The 21,411-nt window shown below is 40.9% G+C and overlaps 1 protein-coding gene across 4 annotated transcripts in view; it reads right to left on the bottom strand.

The window, feature by feature from the left end:
- Positions 1–3,145: 3,145 nt before the first annotated feature.
- The window catches only part of SPATA13 (spermatogenesis associated 13), a 142,677-nt gene continuing 124,411 nt past the window's right edge, over positions 3,146–21,411 (bottom strand). For all 4 annotated transcript variants that reach the window (XM_072326488.1, XM_072326489.1, XM_072326490.1 and 1 more), the window contains 9 exons: positions 19,448–19,584; positions 18,831–19,010; positions 17,637–17,822; positions 15,671–15,850; positions 14,788–15,020; positions 11,988–12,117; positions 11,066–11,438; positions 9,126–9,200; positions 3,146–7,772 (listed from right to left, as the gene is read on the bottom strand). In XM_072326488.1, the coding sequence (XP_072182589.1) occupies positions 7,591–7,772; positions 9,126–9,200; positions 11,066–11,438; positions 11,988–12,117; positions 14,788–15,020; positions 15,671–15,850; positions 17,637–17,822; positions 18,831–19,010; positions 19,448–19,584 (1,676 nt within the window). In that variant the 3' untranslated portion in view covers positions 3,146–7,590. The remainder of the gene's footprint in view (positions 7,773–9,125; positions 9,201–11,065; positions 11,439–11,987; positions 12,118–14,787; positions 15,021–15,670; positions 15,851–17,636; positions 17,823–18,830; positions 19,011–19,447; positions 19,585–21,411) is intronic.

Genomic DNA, 21,411 nt, shown 5'->3' with positions numbered 1-21,411 from the left:
GGTGCCTGCGGGAGGTGAGCTAAGGTGATTCAATCCATTAACTTGGCACAAAACAACAGCATTTGTTGTTGTTTTTTTTCTCTTTTATCACAGTTAGTCTTTTTCTGGGTTAATAAGTTGAATGACCTCACAGAGGGTCAGAGCTGAAGCAGAGTGAGATGAGGACAATGATGTGAGGAATCAAATAAGAATTTTTTAGCAAAAGCAGATCTTTAGTTCTCCCCCTCACATTTAACTGTGCTTCATAAATTTCAGCTTATTTTTACACTTTCATTAGAGAGCCCTTACTCCCTTTTATGGCTTTTAAGAGAGGTCCACTGAACAGGAACTGTGCTCACCGATTACTCTTTATAAGAGTAATTAGTGGGAAGAGGTTAAAAAGAGGGATAAAAATGAAATAGCAACAAAATTAGTATCTATTTTATTTGGTGCTATTATCCTTAAATAACTAATGCACAGAAGCTTAGCCTATGGAGGTTAATGGTAGTCAGAATTAGTACATTTTAAGTAATTGGCTTTTAAATTATTTCTTTCATGAACAAGAATTTAAAGCTAAGGTCAGTTTCCTATTGAAATACTAACCATCACTGTCACCATTTCAAGTGACACAGGTACCACGTAAGAGAGACACCACTATATTCTCATTAACTGCAATTGCACCTTGGTAGGAATATTCAATTTAAACATTCATTCAGTTTATAGGGTAGGATAGCCCTACATCTGGGACATAGCCTTTAATATTTCCTTCTGTTTTCCAAAATATTCCCAATTTTGCAGCAGTTATTGGAAATGTTGTTGGCAGTGCCTTTGCCAGCAGCATACAGAGGTGTGCTTGGTCACCCACCAGAAAAATCTCTCTTCATCTGCTGCTGGTTTGCACTACAGGGAGTTGAAAATTGGTCAAACTTTTGCTATTTCTGAATTATGTAAACATTTGCTGCCTTAGTCAAAGAACTCTACAGGCGAGTAAAAGGAAGAAGTACTGTATGGGATGCTGTTAATATATGAATTACCCCAAGTCTGACAGTCCTTGTCCTCCCACAAAAAAATTCCATTCCCAGTTGCTCAAGGGAGTGTTTTGTGCCTAGGCATTTCACCCCCTTGCATGCAATTCTCACCACACAATAGCAATATCATCATCATCAGTGTACATATCATATCTTTGGTCTTACCTTATTCACTTTGTACTTGCAACCTTCTTGGGCATCTTTCAGTATTGCATAAAAGCTTCCTGTAAGGGAATGGAGGCTCCAGATATGTGCCTTGAGGACAAGCGCTTGTTTGGTCACTAAATTCTCAAAGGTCAGTGATTTCATTTTGAGAGCTGTTCAATAATTAAAACAGAGGGCTAAACTGGAATCTCTCTGTTAATTCCAATAGTAAGCTGAAGTGCTCTGTACTTCAGCTTTTGCCACAGTTATGTGAAATAAAATTGTTAAAATGAACTAATAAAGCCTTGATATGCCTGTTCTATTGTACAAATATGTTATTTAAGTTTGTAGGATGGAAGGCAGGTCTCATGCCATTATTTTAATGAAAGAAACTTAAGAAGGTTGAAAGAAAGAAACTTAAGAATTTATGATGGAAGTGGGGACAAAAAGAGTATAGAAATGAAAACAAAATTAAAACCATGAATGTGGCATTACAAGTGTTAGGTGATTATGGAAAAGAAGTACAAGGCTGAGTTAAGTAAAGAAATTCTATGGCAAGGAGCTTTTCATGTGTAGTTGTCAAGCTCTCCGTTGCTGTTTGAAGGATCAGTCACAGTTATCGTGCCTCTGAATTTGTGACTGGTACCCAACTTTGAAGAAGCCATAACTTGATGTTTCACTTCATCTTCTTGACATTACTGACACTGCTGCTCTCCATGGACTAGCAGGAGAGCAACTGAGACTATCATCAGCTCCATAAATGCTGATCATGAACAGTGAAGGGTGAAAACTGTTAGTAAAAGGAGTTAATGATATAAGAAGTGGCCTCAGTTCACCCTGGTCATTGCAAGTGATTGAAAACCTTGTGTCTGGGGTGGTTCCCACACTGCAAACATTTGACAAACCTGGTCTGTCCATTGAAGAGCATTCTTAAAAAGCCAGAGCACAACTGAGCAGTGTTTTCTGTGCTCAGTTTTCACTAAGATCTTCACCACCACCGCGTGGTAATAAAAGATATTACAAGCTTTATGGTGAGGAAAAGGGCATTCTGTAATTAGCTACTCTCCTTGAATCAGAATCGCCAGGGTTGGAAAAGACCTACAAGATCATCCAGTCCAACCATCCACTTAACACCAATTGTTCTCACTAAGCCGTGTCCCAAATGTTCCTTGAACACCTCCCTGGGCAGCTCATTCCAGCCTGACCACTCTATTGGAGAAGTAGTATTTCCTAATGTCCAACTTGATTCTTCTGTAGTGCAACTTGAAGCCATTCCTTCTAGTCTTATTGCTTCTTGCATGAGAGAAGAAGCCTTGGAAATAGTTGTGCAGAAAAGGTCATCATTCATTCTTAAACAGTGTTGCATCTGAGTGGCAGGAAATGCAGATATAATTTTATAGATTGATTCCTGTGATAATTACCTTTGTCAGGCTGAGCATGACAGTAATGACCACGGGATATATAGTTATTAAAACAAAGATATATCCAACTATATGAGTGGATATCTCCAAAGTTATAAAACAAAAAGCTTCCCCTGATAGATCAGCTCTTGAAGAACTTAAAACAGTGCTAAGCAACCCCCAAAAGAATCGGGCCTGAATGTCAAAACATTAAAGTGCACAAATGAGGTCACCATGGACAGCTTTCAGTTGGAAGAGGCTTCTGGGAGATATCTTCTTCAGGAAGGCTACTGTCCATGACATTGTACTCCAGGGTTTGTGGAAAGTATGTTTCTCAGCCATCCACAGCCTCACTCAGTGCTCACATTATGTGCTGTGCTTTGACCCCTGAGTGTTCAACACAAATCTTGTCCAGCAGTGGCACTTGGAGGCCTGGAAATTGCCAGCTTTGAGGTGAACCAAGAACTAGATACAACAGCTACCAAGAATTAGATACAGCAACTTGAACGCTGAAAGGAAAGGGGATAAGTTGGCAAGCCCAACTACTTTGCTATCTTCTGAGTTCACCAAAACATTTTTCATGAAAAGATTTCAGGAAAACAGATTATTTTGTTAAAGCCATTGTGTCTCGGTGAAACCATATTTAACATGGCCTTGAGCAGGAAGGACACATGCACGCCATTCAGATGTGCTCCCTTCTGCAACAGAATGATGAGCTACAAAAAACTTTTCTCCACTAGCCAGGGCAGCAAGCTGAACCACATACATTTTACACAGCACGCCTTTTGGGTGAACTCTTTTCCTGGGATTTGCATTTGTTCCAAAGAAAACAGAATATAAACCTCCTCAGCTAAACCACAGGGCTTAAGTCACCATCCTGTTTGCCACAATTTTATTAATAGAGCAGCTGCATTTGAATTTGCTTCCAAGGGGTACTGAAGAAGCAGGCTGCTAGAACAAGGCAAAGTACAATGACAGTAGATGCGTATCTCTGGGATCTTAATAAGGACAGTTTCTGTATGAACAACAAAGAGTTCAGCCCCACAACTGGGCTCAGCAGTTTGCTAAAATGAATTTGTAGTGGGGAGTACTGACATTGTTACTAGAAAACCAACAGAAGATGGTATGATGTGTTTTTTGCTTTAAAATAATAAATGTGACAGCTGAGAAATGTTTGCCACACAGAAGGGATTTTGTAGACAATTTAAGAAGTCCAACACTTTCAAAACTGTACAATAAAGTTTTATAAGACACAGCTGAAGAACTTCAGCTGTACATTATTTAATTAAAACATGTACAACGAGAGGAAAATAATGGGAATGTAAGTTTGTACTTATTTCCAGAAAATAGATCCATTTGACAACATTCCAAGAGTAAACAAACACTGTAATGCAATTACTTCAGAACAAATACACATGAAGACACTGCAGTCCTATACATTGTGTTTCAGCCGTCAACAGCCAACTCATCTGCTGCGTAGCCAGGACACTTGATTTACAACACATGTAACAGCACACAGATGGTGAGATGCACAAAGCAATGCATGTAAGATAAAATGTTACAAAACACTTTGTCAAAATAAAATACGTACGCAAGTCATCCCTAGTATTTACAACAAATAGTTTTAAATTAGAGATCATTTGGAAGGCATCTCTTACACACAGATGCCACATGTAGAAAAAAAGCAGAAAGGCGGTCAAGGAAAGGTACTGTGTTTGTTATGGCTAAAGACCTTTGGCTCCAAAACTCTGCTCTAATTATTTTCAAAAGACAACTAAAACGCAGAACATTTAAGTAGTCTGTCTTTGAACTCCTTCACTACTCTGACCACTAAAACTCAATGTGAAATTTAGCATGGCAAGAGCCACTTGTAAAACAATCTTATTATTTTATACATCAAATGCTTCCAGTTAGATGCAATTATGGTTTGGCACTATCCGAACTCAGTGGGAACATATTTGAGGACAATTACATTTTACTGCATCTCATTCGAAAAGTCTGAGGTTGTCTGCTCAGCAGGCCATCAGGAAGGCTCTGGCTGTGCTTTAGCTAAAGGAGGCACAAATATGCTTAGTAGTTGCCTTAGAGCATTTGACAGCAACTTATAGCAAACAAAAGCGATGGAAAAGACAGCTTTCCGAAGGTACGTTTTGTCATCAGGATAGTCAGGGCTTTCATGTTCTGCTAAAGGACAGAGGTGCTAGAGCAGAAAATCTTACATTTTATTAGCAGTTCTTTTCCCCAGACTTTGAAATCAGACTGATCCCCAAGTAAACATTTGCCTTAGTTGCTGGATAATGTAATTGTGTGTTTTCATTTAACTGTAATTCATTTAAAAGATTGTGGCGTAGTTTAAATTCAGCCTGCCTTCTTGGATTTGATCAGTCTTGCTGCATAGCCAGCATAGTCCTTGACCAATAAATATATAACCCAATAAAATACAGTGTTGGTAGCCTCTTCATCTATTGAAGACTGCAAAGAAAGACACGGAGGATATTATAAAACACATCTACAAGTAGGGCACTATATATAAAACTGTCCTGAGTAATCTGCACCATGAAACATTTCCTCTTTCTGAAATTCAGTTCTCCTTGAGGAAAAAACAAAGCAAAACAAAACAACCTGGTGCATCCAAGACCACACACAAACATTTCTGTTCATTGTTAGGGCTAAGGCACCAGCACTACTACATGGGAAGAGCCTTGATGGGCACTGATGTGACAGAAGATACATCCCAAAATCTTTTTATCAAAGACAAATATGTAAAAGTAGCTCTCATAATGTCCTCAGGCCACTCTGGGAAAGTTTCTGCATGTGAACTGCAATCCAACTTTGGATGTGTTTATATCTAAACAAATCTTTCAAAATGTGGATATGAAATACCTCTACTTCCATAATATGTGCACCACTTTGGTTTGCAGGCCTGAACATGGGATATACCCATAAAAATAGGTACATAAGAAGCACAAAAGAGTTGCTCAGTTATGCGGAAGGGCATGCATCCATGCTGGCATTTGAAAGTCAGTTCATTCAGTTTAAATTGAGCACTTAGAATTATCTTTTAGACAACTTGTTTTAAACACGAAAACTGAACCCAGCCAGCTTTTGTCACTATCCTTCTTGTGCGCTTTCTTTAGGCTGGGCTGTTGAAAATATCAGTGCATATTTCCAGTTCTTAGCTGTTTCAGGTCATCATCTATCACTACAGAAAAGCACAAGCAATGAAGTTCACTATGGAGTGAACAATTTGGCTGAGCATCACCAGACTTTGCATTATTGCTGAGCTATATACACAAGGCATTTGAAATGTACTGTTGTCAAAGACGTCATTTAAAATCAAAACTACAAACCTGCACTTTGCAGAAGTTGCCAGAAAGTTACTGAATCAGAAAACCATCAGAATAGTGGGCTTCACTGACAAGTGAACACTGACAAGTAAAGAGACAGAGGTAAGAACAGCAGTAGGAGCAAAAGTTTAAAATAAGGCTTTTTTTACATTGATATTAAGATGCCTGGCCTCTAGCCCATTGTTTGTTCTTCATATAGTACAGATTCATTACAAAGGTGATTGTGTCCACTGTCAAAGAATACTCTTGGATCTATACTTATCATCTGATAATGCCCCTAATCAGCAGCATAAGATAAAGTATTTGAAAGACATTCGTAACAAATCAGTTCTGAAACATAAGAAGTCCTTTTTTCCTTCCATATTACCAATAGTCTTGTCATCCTTTTGAGTTAGCGAGTAGAAATGATCAGTGCTGCAAATAGCGAGATCCTGTTGCTTCTCAGTGGCAATTAAAAGGTATTCTCCCAAATCAACGTACAGCAGTGCAGGTCATATACTGCAGATGCCGACTACAGCTGACTTTTCTCCAGCCAGATCCTTCCCCTTCCAGCACAGACCAATGACTGAGACAGAAATCCATCTTTGGTCCACATCATTATTCTGTCCCTTCCAGTAAGGACTTCTTTTTCTTTGTGAAGAAATCTGGTCACAACTCATTGTTGATTGCCCATGTAGAAGAAGCACGGATCCAGACTGCTTTGAGAACTTAATGGAGATATTTCCATTACCATTCATCCATTTTCTATGTGAAGCTATATGAGTACAAAGTGTGTGAGCTACATTAACATAGCCAGCAGTCAGCTCATACTGTGTCAGCTCTGACATTGTACATTCACATTATCTCCATTAAAAAAAAAAAAAAACAACAAACTTTTTTCACAGAGAAATAAGCATACTGGGAATATAAAGAAGGTTCTCCCAGGCTAAGAAGTGCACAAAAAGTGATATAAAAGCTCTATTCTGAAGAGTATACATGCAAGCAGTATATTGCTCTGACTGAAAGAAATCAGAGATGCCCTGGGCGCCTCTTGTATCCACTTGTATGCAATAAATGCACACATCTTTGTAGTCCATTTTGCACTCTGTTCATGTTTCTATATGACAGAATAAAAACTTCTCTGTTCCAATCTGGAATATGTTAAGGCCCCGTGGGACATTCTCCTGCCATTTGGCAATTTAATAGGAAAAGACAGGAAGGATTAGGGTCCACCAAAGCCAGCAACAGCATGTTATCCACCTGATTTTAATGGGCAGCTCCTGCTTGGTTCTCCAAAAGGAGAAAACTCCCCCAGGACTCCTTGCTGACATACCCTTAAGGAAAAAGCCCTCCCTATACTAAATTTGGCCATCAGCATAAGATTAAGAAAAATGAAATGTTACAATGACCTGCACAGTTCTATCATTACTTCAGCATAATTAAGAAACAGACCAAATACTGCTGCTTTAGAGTAACAGTAAATTGTCCTTGTCAGAACCGAAACTGCTCTTCATTAGCAATGCTGACACTTGGCAGCATTTACTTCAGAGCAGTGCTGAGCCACTTCATTATTCTTCTAGACAAAGTTGCATTTCTGGCTCAAGGGAGCCCATGGTTTTTCCTCCAAAACTGGAGATTCATTGAGCTTAAATAAGCTTAACTGGGTCTCCAAGGTCCTTCCTTGGAGTAAGTCTCTCCTCATGCCGGTGTCCTTCACTTTTTGAATGGGGTGAGTTTGTTGAAGGTATGCCAGAAAAGGGATGGCTTCCGCTTGGGTTCTGCCAGGGCAAAGACCTGCTGCTGTGGGATGCTGGTGGGCACGGTGATGTGGCGCTGATGGATGGGATGCAAGCTCTGGTGTAGAGGAGGCACAGGACACCCATTATAGCTCACACCTGGAACAGGAAGAGTTTAAGAAAGTATATGAGACAGCTAGCAAGGTAGCCAATGAGGGGAAAAAATTGAGCATGGCATCATGGGACAGATCTAGCAGTCAGTAAAGCCAGAATTAAATTTGCCATGATATTAAATGAAAGCACTACTAGATGGCACCTTCTCTGATGTATGACCTTTTAATTGCTGCACTCATTTCTGTTAAGAATAACACTACTACAAATAACAATGGTACAAAAAATAAGCAACCATTTCACAATGCCTGGCAACATTATCTGCATGGGTAAATTCTGATATTACAAAGGACAGACACTTAAAAAATAGAAGCATTTACTTTAGTCAGCCCACAGATCAGACTAAGTAAAAGGCTGCTACCAATCAAAATACATTTCTTCATTTTAGAAAATATTTTTGCAGGTGAACATCCTTAGACTCTGGACTTGGATATTCTAAACAGAATCTCCTCTTTTCAGCCACTTCCCTGATAATCCAGAGAGGTTTTACAGATATCTCGTGATTGCTAAAGTGCTTTATGATAGCATTAATCCTCGGGAATAGGGATTAATTTACACCTTCACTCCTAAATTCTGACCTAGTCTGTTCCTGCTTTCTCTATTCTCTCAACACACTCCAACACTTACTCAAATTAAGACTGAAAAAGACAGTCCTTCACTGTGGACTTTTCAGTAATTAGCAAGATAGAATAGCAAGGAGCTATTTTGACTATGCTACTGTGAACTCAGCAACATGTGTCTTGCAGAAAGTATCTTAAAGCCTTTTCAGTAGAAAGCACAGAATTACTGAAGAATAAATTGTCAGAATAAAAGTAAGGGAAGGAAAGGGTATCACACAGTATCACAGTAACGTGTGAGTTGGAAGGGACCTTAGAGATCATCGAGTCCAACTCCCGGGATTCGAGCCTTTTGTATAGCAGAGCAGCACTTCTACCACTTGCGCCACAGGGGAGATTCGAACCCTGGGCCTCTGGTGTTGCAAGCGGCACTTCTACCACGTGCGCCACCGGGGCACACAATAACTCATTTTTAATTTCCTCTCTGCAAACACTTTCTTACAGCCGTAAGTAAAGCACTTGTTCTTTAATAAAGAGATAATGGCAGCTTACTGTCTAGAGGAGACTGGAAAACTGACTTAGTAGGCAGCTCACAAAGGTATTTCAATTTGAAATTGGGCTAATGGGAATAACTCAATCCCCGTGTAAACCCAAGGATAAAAGGTAAAAGCTTCAGAAATTGAATCCCTGTACTTATTCTGGAGAACGAAAACACTGGAATAAAATAGGAGCATTAATAATAATAATAAATAAATAATAATAACACCATTCTTAAAACACCTACCTTTCATCTTCCCATGCCTTGACTTACGGGCATTCTGCATGGCTTGTTTCTTCTGGTTTTCTGAAATTTCCATTCCTACGAGACAGAGTAAAGAAAGGACATAAAGATATTTAATCTAATTATTGCTTATACTTCCCATATTTAATGAATTCATTTGATGATCCATGTGGAGTAAAAGATATGATTTTAAAAGCTGGAGAAGTTTTCTGTGCACTGAGCAAACTCCATGCTATTATCTTAGATTAGCCTTTTTTGTATAAACTTGGTACTTTTTCATAGCAGAAAGAAGGATCTATTGTAACTCCTCTGCACAGTCCTTGAGCAAACAAGATACTGGGTGGACATCATCTTCATACAGCATGTCCTGAACATGCCAAGGAACTGTCATTGGCAGTGCGAACATGGCAGAAGGCTATGGAGGCCAACATCCCTCTACCCCAAGGACAGAGCATCCCATCCTCTGCCAGACACCAAAGGAGGCTGTGATGTGGTTGGAGCTGCCATCAGCCTGGGGCTGGATCCCACACTCCAATTTCTCACATACTCATTTACACACTTGCATGAATTATGTGATCCAATAGTATGCCATATACTACTGTGTGACAGGTATATGACTGGTCTGTGCTGAGTACAGATATCCAGATATCCACCGTCAAAGGCAGCCAAGTATCTGGCAACATCTGGAGCCTGTGGACATGCTATTCACTTTCCTCTTCCTGCACACATAGCCCTGGAGACACATGGGTATGTTATGCCAGCATGAGCAGACAACACTTTATGTGATGCCTCTTCCTTCACTGATCTGCACTTGAAGAGCACAGAAGCTGCAATTCAAAAGCATAGCTGCATAGCTCTATGCTTTTAAAACTCAGTTTACTCTTTTAGCCTGAACTTATAGAGAACTTCACGCAAATCAGCCTATTAACATACAAGGAGCAGCTACCCATAATTTTGGGGTATAAGGGGTTTCTGTTATTTTATTCTGCTTTTTTTTCCTTTATAGAAACAAGGAAACAGACCAAAAAAGAAGAAAAATGAAAGCAGTTTCATCAGCAGAGATCAGACCACTTTCTTAGGGTTGCTATTAGTGGTTTGGAGAAGGATTTTCTGGATGTGGGCTTTGTTCACATGTATTCATAAAAGCTAAGAAAAGCGAGATATGGTTTGGGAGACAATGACCCGCACCAAAGTGTTTTTGAAAATAGAAGTAAAATGCCATTTGAAGAGCATGCATTTCTTCTCGGAGCAGTTAAGATTAGAGGCTTTATGCAAACTCCAGCAAGATAACTTACAAAATCAACAAGGCAAATTTAAACCTGAGGTTGAGAATACTGGTGACTTTCCACTGGTTTTGGCTAAAGGAAGTGTTTAATTTTGCCAAAAATATGTATACATATTTATGGAAGACAAGCAGTCTTCTGGGTAACGGAGAAAATGTCCAAACTACTCTCACACACAAAACCAGGCAGACACTGGCTATTTCTACTCAACTATCTTTCCTCTGGCTCAAGACACGTGGGTCAAAACAGGTACAAGTACAACGGACCTGCCCTCACAGTCTTTGTGCTCAGCTTCACAGAAATGCATGTCCCAGTCTTAAGTAAGTGTCAGTGCTATTAAAATAAATCTCCTCATTATCACTGCCACTACCACCACTGTTGCGTGGCTACCCCTTTTGAGTTTCCCCAAGCTCAGGGTTTTCTGGAGCAGTGCTGCCTACCAGGAAGGGAATGGTAACATGGAATGGAATGGCCCACAATGACAGCGCAAACACACCTGAACAGCCTTCACTTCTACAGCTAAAAGTGATGTCAGGTAACAAAGAAGCAACAGTCCCAGAATGCAGAGAGCACATCTGCACAAAGCATTAAAAAAAAAAGTGGAAAACAACGTTCTCTTTTGTTCTTACTACCTTTTAGAGAGGAAATCATTGCACTTACCCATTTCCTTATCTTCTTGAACTCTTCTCCTTTCACTTTCACATGCCTCCATCCACCTCTTCTTATCCTCTTGCTTTTTTGCACAGAACAAATGAACCTCTTCTGTCACCCTGTTTATTATCTTAAAAGCATTCTTGACATTAATGTTAAAGTCTTTGTCTCTGCCATCCTCAGCGTCCACAAGTTCCATCTCATCCATGTCAATACGATCTTTATAATACAAGATGTCCCTTCTCAGAAGGTCCTTCTTACAGAACACAAGTTGATGGTCAAAGAGGAAGAAAGTCCTCTGCTGGCTTTTGCCTTGCTTTGATATTTTGGTCAGTTCTCCTGAGTGGATCAGTTCTGAGCTTCTGGCTAACACATCCGGTCCCTAAGATGATACACAGGCTTTAAGTAAGTAAACAACAGTTTCAGATCTTAGCGTGTGCCTTATCATCCTCACTTCACTCATCAAGTCTTAACTCCATCTTATTGTGTTTTAAATATTAGAGCTGAAAACGCCATAGAAGGTAGATAATCTCGTACAGATGAACTCAATAAAAGTGATTCTGGTCTGCTTTCTTTCAGCATAAATCAGGAAGACACTTGTTAAAGTCACTGAAGCAGGTTCAAGTTTGATAAAACAACCACAAATCTGGATGAGACTCCACAGTCCAAGTATAACAGAAAAATCCATTTTGTCATTTCCTACATGTCAGTGTCATCTCAAAGACATCTGTTCATGTACCACCTGCTGCTCTTCCTGAGTGATAAGCAGGGTAATCAGTAACAAAATCACTGCAACTGGACTTTTAACTGAGCAGTGACCAGCTGAAAAGTAGACACCCACCAGCTACCTTCCATGCAGACGGGCAGACCCCGTTGAGGACATGAAGTACTGTACACAGTGCCTTATATCAGGAAAGGGTCTGGCACTTACCTCCCAGTCTACTATAGACACTTGCCAACGTGCAATCTTGTCTATGCTTTCCAGTCTTCGTTTTCGCTCATTGATTAGGCATGCCACGTTCTTCATAGCCTCATAAGCAGCTCTTATGTTGTTATAATCACTGTGAAATATAGGCATGTTGCAAAAAACACTTGTACAATGGGTATGACGCAAACAGAAGCTGTGACATGTTACCTGAACTACCGTCCTGCATATATCCTCTTACTCAGAGTATTAAAGAAGAGACGTGATTCTCAGCTATCCTGGACCTCACACAACAGTCTGTACAGAGCACTGCTGCATTTTGTGCAGGAGCAAATTACTGAACTGGTGCAAAGAGGACGAAGTAGATTAATGAATAGAAACAATGTCTCTACTGAAAACAGTGGTAAAACCCCAAACCGATCTATACATTTCACCAATGGGATTGCTTTTTGAGCAAGATTTTAGGGGGATTTTATTGCAAAGGTCATCCTTTGATCATGTTTAACACTTGCATTTTCTCCTTTTCGTTCCCAATGGCTGGGTGAAAAAAATGTGAACAAGGAAATTTATTCAGGCAGAAAAGATACGAACAGCAACCTCAAACAATGTGAACAAGGGACTCAAGAGCCTAAGCACCAAGGAGAAGAATTAAAGTGATAAAGTGGCCGATTTTCATGGAAGAAGTATGCGAGAGCCAAGGCTGTCACCTTCCCCTGTCTGCTCAAGATAGAATTCAGTCTCCTGTTCTTCCTCCATTGCTCTGCTCCCCACTTCTGTCCCTGAGCTCCACATATGCTTATAGCTCTCCCCAGCCAGTAGGCATGTTTAGGTTTCACTCTGTGTATAATCCATGCCTCCTTCACCTTCCTCAAATAGTCTCTAAGAAGAAGGAAGGAAAGAGGTTTATTTCTTGTCTTAGAGTCCCAGCTGCCTCCCCTCCATTATCTCTACAACTCTTGCAGAAAAGGAAGCTGGAGGTAGAAAACAGTATGAGACAGAAATAAACCCCGCCAGAACATCAGCGACACTGTCCTGTTTATCTGCTTCTGTCTCAGTTCCTATTTTCATCAGCTGCTGCTGATGGATGCATTTCTTTACACATCTGCACCCAGCTCTCCTCCCTTTGTTGATAGCTTTGGAGTCCCTTTTCTACTGCGCTATACTCAAAAAGTGAGATGAACAATAACAATATCCTGCCTGTGTCAGGGAGATATCCCAGGGGTGACCACTGGACGGCCACAGTGCTACTCCTGTCCTTCCTTAACTCAGCTCCTTCTCCCTCTCTATATGTACATCAGCCCTCACTTGTGGCAGTGTGGCCTTCTGTGCACATCTTCAGCCACTTTAAGACAACAAAAGAAAAAGCTACAGAATAGGCTGAATGGAGCATTGCTGAGGCTCTGTGTGAGTGTGCACCTGTTTGCTTGTGGGCACACCTGGGCTGTGACTCCAGGAACTAGGACTGAAGCCCTGAATATCAGCAGTCAACATCCTTTGTGGTCCCTAGCAAAAATTCCCTTGTTTCCAAGTGGAGTTTTCCGAAGGTTGAACAAACACAGACTTCTACCCACAAAGCATCACCTCAGGCTGCATTTGGACTTTGAGCACTGGGGTCACAGTGGAACATTTTTCTTGCAACTGTACACATAAAAAGGCGGGCATTTAAAGATAAAATCTTAATTTAGTCAAAGAGGTAATCAACCCAGGGGTGTACTAGAAAGGCCAATAACCTGTAACTTCAGTTCTTACTTATCCCAGATGAAAATCTAAAGTCTGGAGTTGTTTCCAAAACAGGGTAGATTTAGGTTAGATATAAGGATATCACTGTCTTTTACAGTGAGGGTGGTGAGGCATTGGAACAGGTTGCCCAGAGATGTGCTGGATGTCTCACCCCTAGAGACTTTCCAGGAGAGGCTGGATCAGGCTCTGCGCAACCTGATCGAGCTGTGGTGTCCCTGTTCATTGCAGGGGAGTTGGACTAGATGGCCTTTAAAGATCCCTTCCAACACTAAGGATTCTATGATTCTGTTCAATAATTCTAAGTAGTTCAGAGGAGTGGAAAAAAAATAAATAGTTCCTTCTAGTATCGATGCTTTCTGGCAGACATCAAATAAAAAAGTATTTATTGTAGGTTCATGGGAAGAATTCTTTAATTAATTGACAGCTTCCCTTTTCTGAGGAGCTCTTACTTTTACAGTACCTTTCCTATCCCATTAAGATCTCTATCCAGTTCTGTATTTTCCTCTGATTTTCAGTACCTGCAATAATACACTGAGTGGTAAAGACCCAACTTGTGTCTGGTGAGGAGTTCAATTTTGTGTTCAGTCATTACACTGAGCTGACAAATGAACAAAGCAGTTGTTCAAGCGCACATCCAGAAAGCCCAGTGATGTAGCTCAGTTACAAAGCAGATAACAAAGAGTGCAAATAGCAAAGATCCTCATATCAAATTTTTTATGGAACTGATATGGAAATAGCGTTCCCCAAGTATTCTGTATGTATTTTGGGGCAATAAGAAATTGCCTTGAATGTACTGGGAGACCTGGTGGAGTACAAGCTACCTTTAGTGGCAGTTTCTATCAGAAGGCCACAGCAATGAATACAAAAATAACCAAACAACATTTTCCTAATGATGTTTTATAAAATTTTGATAATATTGCAATGGTTTCAAGATGCCCATAAGGAGCTCCACTCTATTGCAGTTACTGGTAGTTTTGTTCCTGATCTTGAGAACTGGTGTTTTGTCACCCACAAGCTTTCAGTAATTAGGTTCCTGTTTTAAGATTTGTCTTTTTAATTCTCTCACCTGTGCTCCTGCGTGGTGTATTTGAGCAATTCTGCAAGCTGCAGGGGGTATTTGCAGATTTTCTGAACAGGCGTGAGAAGAAAACCATCAATGGCAATGTCAATCATCTGCTGAAGCAAGCGACAGGCCTCAAAGAAGTGACGGTATTTGCCTTGTTTCATTAGTTTGGAAAGTTCAATGCAGGCACTGGGATGATTGTTGCAGTACTCTGAATAAATAGCAAAGCCTTCTTGCTACAAAAAAGAAGTCAAAGCATTACCTGAAGTACTGATCACAAAGGATGAAAGACATATTTTGCAATACCTATTATATCTACTTGTAGTAATTAATTCATTCTTATTTTGCTTCCAAATTCAGTAACAACCAGTTTTGTAATTACACATGAATCTACCTTTAACTGCCAAAGCTGCGAACATTCTCTGCATGAACACAGAGATAAAGGCTTTCATTATGTCAGGATGACCAAGCCCAGTACTTCAAGAAATACTTTTGTTTGGGGAATCCTTGAAATCAGAATGCCTTGACAGCTACAGGTTTCTGTTATGAATTAAGACTCCTTCCCCACCACCCTCAATCCTTATTTTCTTTAGGAAGTTACTGAACTCCTGAATAAGCAATCTGAGATCACTGCAGACAGTCCAGCTCATCTGTGATCACCAGTTTTGAAATCGTGTACAAAGACAAATAATTCCTAAAGATAAGGGGAAATCTGAAGTATTTAAATATTTTCTAAACTTCACTGTCAATACTTTACATTCTAAAATGCTGCCTGTTTAAAGCCCAACATTTGATAGCCACTTGTTAGTAAAGTCCCCTCATGCAGTTATCATTTTCTTATCAGATTTTGTTCACTTCATAAATAAAACCAACTTCTGCAACATACATGCTGGAGAAAGCACGATCCTATCTCACTCAGATGAGGCTCCTCTTTGTTGTACTGTTTCTCAAGATCCTTCAGAAACTTTCTTTGGAATTTGTAAATATCCTCAATATTTCCAAAAATGGTGCTTAGCTGGGCTGTGGTGAACATTCCTGTATGTTTGCGACACTGCCGAATGTAACCCTGGAAGCAAAATTAAGAAAAAACCTCATTAGTTTACAGATACTGAAATAGTTTCTACCCTGAAAGCATCCTATTGAACTGGCAAAAACCCAATGATTGACGGGCATGTGAGTGGTTCCCTGGCCATATATACGTCTGGACAAGGAGATTGCAGATTCATGCCCAAATCGATTCTTCCAAGCCAATGCACAACTACTGCTTTAGCTGCTGTGCTTTTCTATAGTAATCTTGTGCCTTAACAGTTCTTCTTTACAGGAACAAACACTGAAACAACTAATATACAGTTTCTACAAAGGCTAAAGTACTGGTTCCTTAGGCAGCTGGTGTAGGTAGTGCCCAGTCTAAGCCAGGGAAGCAAAATTAAGGTCATACTGTTCAGGAATGCTACTCCTTGCTCAAAGTACTGGTAAGGAGATAATAGTACCAGTAAGACTGACATAAAAATATTTATGTGTTCACTTGGAAGAACATCACATGGATCTAGTTCCTTCATATCCAGGGCTAAGTAGATGCATAACCAAGTCCATCAGTTTTAAAATGCCTTCGGAGAAAATTCAACTCCCCAGGATTAGGTCAGTAACCAGATCCTATCAGTACTCCCACAACCAGAAGGTAAATGTGAGGTCAGGGGCCTACTTCAGGCTGCAGACTCAGCTGCTGTCACCACACAGATCCTTAGGTACCTGCTGCTCTGACTATGCAGGGACAAGAGTGTGCAGAACAGCAGCTGTGCTCCATTTCCCTATCAGTTATGGGAGCAGATGACTCCTAAGGATAGCTGGTATGACAGGGGCTATCTACCAGGCTGCTCCATGTGGCTGCTTCCAGGCAGGGTTCTCCCAAACAGCTTTGGGAGCAGACAGCTGTAAAAAGCCTGCTATTGAGGTTTGCCAGGAAAATGAGCTCCTGTGTGGCTCTTTAATGTGGGCTGCAGGCACTCCTCAAATGCAGCAAGTTTTTCTTTCCTGGCTGTACAAAAAAGGCCTGATTCACTAAGAAACAAACGGCTGCCATGTCTACTGCATGGCCCATGAAAGAATCTAGCCATGACTGAAGGATAACAACATGGCAAATACAGAGAGAACCAGCAAACTAAGTGTAGTAAGAATATTTGTAGGTTGCTAAGCACCCATCTAGATGTTAACCACAAACACGTAAAAAAGAGGTCAAATGCATCACAGTCCATGTCAGAGAAAGCAAACGTCGGTGAAAAGTACTAAGAAGCTTCTTGATGGAACGAGGTCCTTCAAGATAATTTGACTGAGAAGTAGAAAAAAACCACAGCGTTCTCACTATTTCACGTCTCAAACAAATTAGTTCTAAGACACCTTTAAGGATTTTGTAGTTCTGAAGCATCCAAACAAAGTCTCTTTGCCAGAGAAAATCTCACCAGCAAACATTCTCCTTGCACATTACTTACAAAAAGTTTAGCCTCTGAACTGTAACAGATTCTATTGCAATCACTGTACGTTTCCTATCTAAACCAAGTGATAAAAAGCTTTAAATAAACTGCACTTCCTCTCCCTTATTATTATGGAAATAGCAGTCAGACATGCAAACAATTTTTTCCGTGTCAAAAGTGGAATGGTTTTTTCAGAAAGGAAGTGGTGCTTTGTGGCAGCCTGCAGAGAGGAAAGCCTAACAAGGGCACAACGAGCTTCTGAGTGACAGCCTTAGAAGTGCAGTTTGGAATGCTGTGACATAGGAAACCATTCCACTTCTCGACTTAAGTGGGATGTTTTGTTCCCATTAAGTCAGCAGAATGCCCTCAGCTTAAAGCATGTACCTCACAGATGTCCTTGAGATGCTTGATATAGACCCGTTCTGTGTTCATGATTTCCTGTATAACGTTGGTTCTCATCTGATCCTTGTTTTCAGCTATTTTCTGACGATGCTTGCTAATATCTGCATCTTGTTCTTCATCCTGGATACTATTGCAGTTTTCTGGCAGCTCTTCCTGATTAACTCGCAGCTGCAGCCACAACAAAGCAGAGCAGAGTAAAACAGCAAACTTTACAAAACATGACAGAATCATTAGAAACATCTTACAAATAAGAGACAACTAGGGCAGAAATGTTCCCATCCCTTCCTTACAAGACAGCATTCCACACAATATAAAGTTCCCATTCTACTCACCAGACATTCAAACAAAGTGTTGAGACTTTTTTTTTTCAGTTGGTTAAATCCATGGCTTTCTGCTCCCAGCATCTGAGAGATACACGTTGTGTAGCCCTTGTATTTTCCAGAATTAAGTTTATTTCTCACCCTTACTAAGAGTTAATGCGTAATTTGGGCCAAATCAGCTTATGATATTCTTCTGCCCCAGCTCCCTGTCTGGGCAACAGCTCCTCCTTTGTCTGCTTTTTTCTGATTGTCCATTTTGGCTAGAGAGCTAAAGGCAGGAACCACCGCCTGCAGATTGTGCGGTACTTAATACGGTGTAGCTCAAGTTTCATTAAAGGCTCTCAAAAAGTAAATTAAATTAAATTATAAAACATAATTTGGTGTTATATCATTCAAGAGTCACAATAACCTGGTTAAGTTCTGACAAGGGAGCTCAGACTACAAACCAGACTCCTAAAGAAGACTGTGGTAATAAATTATGCCATTTTACCAGGAAATCCCTGCAGTATCAGAAGCCAGAAGCACACAGCACAGCTCGCCCCTGTCTCTCACACAAACTGCTGTTCTCTTTGTATACACTCCTGGCTGAGCTTTCTGCTGTCCTCATTTCTAGTTGTGAAATTTCGTTGGCTACAAGAGGGCCACACAAAGGAAGAAGTGAGGAGCTGGAGGATCTGAGGGTATGATCCTCTACTACATTATAAAGTGGGAAGTCACCAGGAGTTTCACCTCTGATGTTTGGATGTAAAGATGCTAAGGATCTGCCCCTTCATTTAGATTTAGTGCCACAGTCACCGCCATGTTCTACTACAAGGACCTCATGTAACAGTGGTGCAAAAGAAACAGAGTCACTAACCCTGACAAAGCTAGCTGGAAACCAGGCTTCTTTGTCCTCATTTCTTCCCCACCACCAGTCTTTGTTGGAAGCTTCCAGGACTCTGATGACATCTCCAGCTTTGAAGCCCAGCTCTTGATCATCCATAGTGACGTGGTCCCAGAGAGCTTCTGCATAGACAATGCTGCCATCGCTTATCAGCTGAGATGGGAAGAGAAAAGGGACGTGAAGGATAAAGAATGAACTATTTATACACTACCAAAAAAAAAACCAAAAAACAGAACATCTCACCATAGTGCCCAAGATTCATTCTCCTAGAGGATAAAACTAAAATTCTGGATTTTCAGAAATCTATGCATACATCCATTACAGTAAGAACCAGCAGAGTCCTGTTCCAGAGCAGGTACGTAGCTAATGAGTCAGGCTCACAATGAAGTGTTGTAACTCTGCTCTTCCCTTGGCATCTGACCTTGCACGCTGTCCGAGGCAGAATACCACAGCTGCTGGATACTTCACTATGATGGCTACAGCCATTGCCCTTTTTATTAACAACAAACCACCCACGTGTGGAAAACAAGCACTCCATCGTGGTAACAATGCAAAGATTCCTCAGAGTGAAATGTAACCCAGGACATTACCTCATTAATGGCGAGCTGTTCCCCTCCAGGCTGCAGGTACCTTGGTGTGGCTTGGCAGATCTCCTCGTAGCTGTAATCTTCCTCACTGCCATTGTCATCCACCAATGCTGAAGATTCAGTGCCGCCATCTGCAGCAGCTAAAACAAAAGGCAGAACAGCTGTTTGTGCAATCATTCTTACACAGGCACCTATTCCAAAAACAAACAATGCAAGAGGAATCGCTTTGGAGTTGCCCCTGTTACTATGAATATAACAGTAATGATGAAAGCGTAGGGTTGTCTGGAAAAATACTCTTCAGACATGAATTACTCTTTACTCTTCTTTGTAATTTTCTCATTTAGCATCCGATGAAATGGAGATATTCTCTTATTTGTGTGCAAAAAAACCAGAACTACAAGCTTTTTTTTTTCTTTTTTCTTGTTTTTTTGTGGTTTTTTTTTTACTAAATCCTGAAGAAATACAAACTAATCTGACCCAAAAGAGAGGTCTGGGCACAGTTACCATCTCACAGTGACAGCACTCAGAGGGGCTGCTGCCAGTCCCCAGCTCTGTCATATCCCTGACATGTTCCCTCTCGACACACTGCCATCGAAACGAGTGGGCAGCCCACATCTGGCAGGCAAACACAAATCAGAAACAAGGTGAGCTTCATCATGTCTGTACAACCACAGAAACCAAGAGAAACGGCATGTAAACGACTGTCTCTGTGCACACAAAAAGTCTGGAATTACTGCTCAAAACTACACAGATGGGTTTTACTATCTGGGGCTCCATCTCCAGGTGAGAGGGCCTTGTGGCTATCATCTCTCCTTCACAAGTGGAAGGGACTGGCTTTGGCACCAATAACACTGGTTGACTCCGGTCCATGTGGCTCAGGGCCAGACCCTTGGCTTGGAAAGCCAGCTGCAATGCAATGTCCAAAACAGTACTGGGGATGAGCATAAAGTGCTCACCATTGGTGTCTCAGTGCTTGAATACACTGCCTAGTTAGTCCTTAATTTATCTGTACAGATTTACTCCTAAGGTTGTCCTGACCTATGAATAACCAGAAAGTTAGAAGATCACACAGTCCTCAAAAACCCAATCAAAAATAATACCCAGAACGGGCTGCTAGTGCTGAACTCCTTTTTTCATGTCTGCTGTGTCCCAGATAAGCAGAGCAGCAGCCCAGCAGCCCTCTCCCTTCCAAGGGGAAGGGATTCCTTGGCTGCATTCTTGAACCTGCTGCTCCCTCCCACCCACGAGGCACAGCAGCAGACCCTGTCCTGCCGCTCTGCCCTTGCTTTACCCGTGTCACAAACAGACACGTTATCAGTTATCTGCTATATGGGTAGGATGACTTCAACCCCCACTCCTGGCTGCTCAGACCATTACAAGCATCTTTGGCCATTTGGGTGTTGATGTACAAGAGATCAAAGCTGAGAGACGCACAGATTAAGTATAAAAGAGGCATTTTGTTTTCTTTAGAAGAGGAAAAACATGCCATGGTCTCGATGTGACGCAACACAGCTATACTACCAAGCTCTGCTACCCACCGGCACTTCAAGTATGTACTCATGTTGATGGCATAATAACAACAAACAAGGATGGGGGAAATCCTTCTTAAAAAAGAAAAAAGGAAAAACAAACAAACAAACAAGATTTTTTCTCATAAATCTGAGCACTGATAAACTTCTCAAACACACCCTGTAAAATGTATCACGAAATCTGCAAATGCATAATTCATGAAATCAGTGTTTAGCTTATAAATCAATGATGACGACGATGACAAAAACAACACCCAAATCATCGCAGTGACCCTTTATACATCTCCTCTGCAGTGCCAGTGCTGTTTGCTGGTTTGTTCCGGCAAGGATGGCACATGAGGATGGCACACCAAGACATCTCAATTCATTGAGATCCAGGTGAAAAATGACTGCAGTTCTGGGGCTGATGACTGCTTGTTATTCCTCAGCAATCAACAA

This window comes from Excalfactoria chinensis, chromosome 1 (assembly GCF_039878825.1).
Source record: "Excalfactoria chinensis isolate bCotChi1 chromosome 1, bCotChi1.hap2, whole genome shotgun sequence".
NCBI lineage: Eukaryota > Metazoa > Chordata > Aves > Galliformes > Phasianidae > Excalfactoria > Excalfactoria chinensis.
The sequence above is the reverse complement of the archived record's forward strand: the minus strand, read 5'-3'. Positions and strand labels throughout refer to the sequence as shown.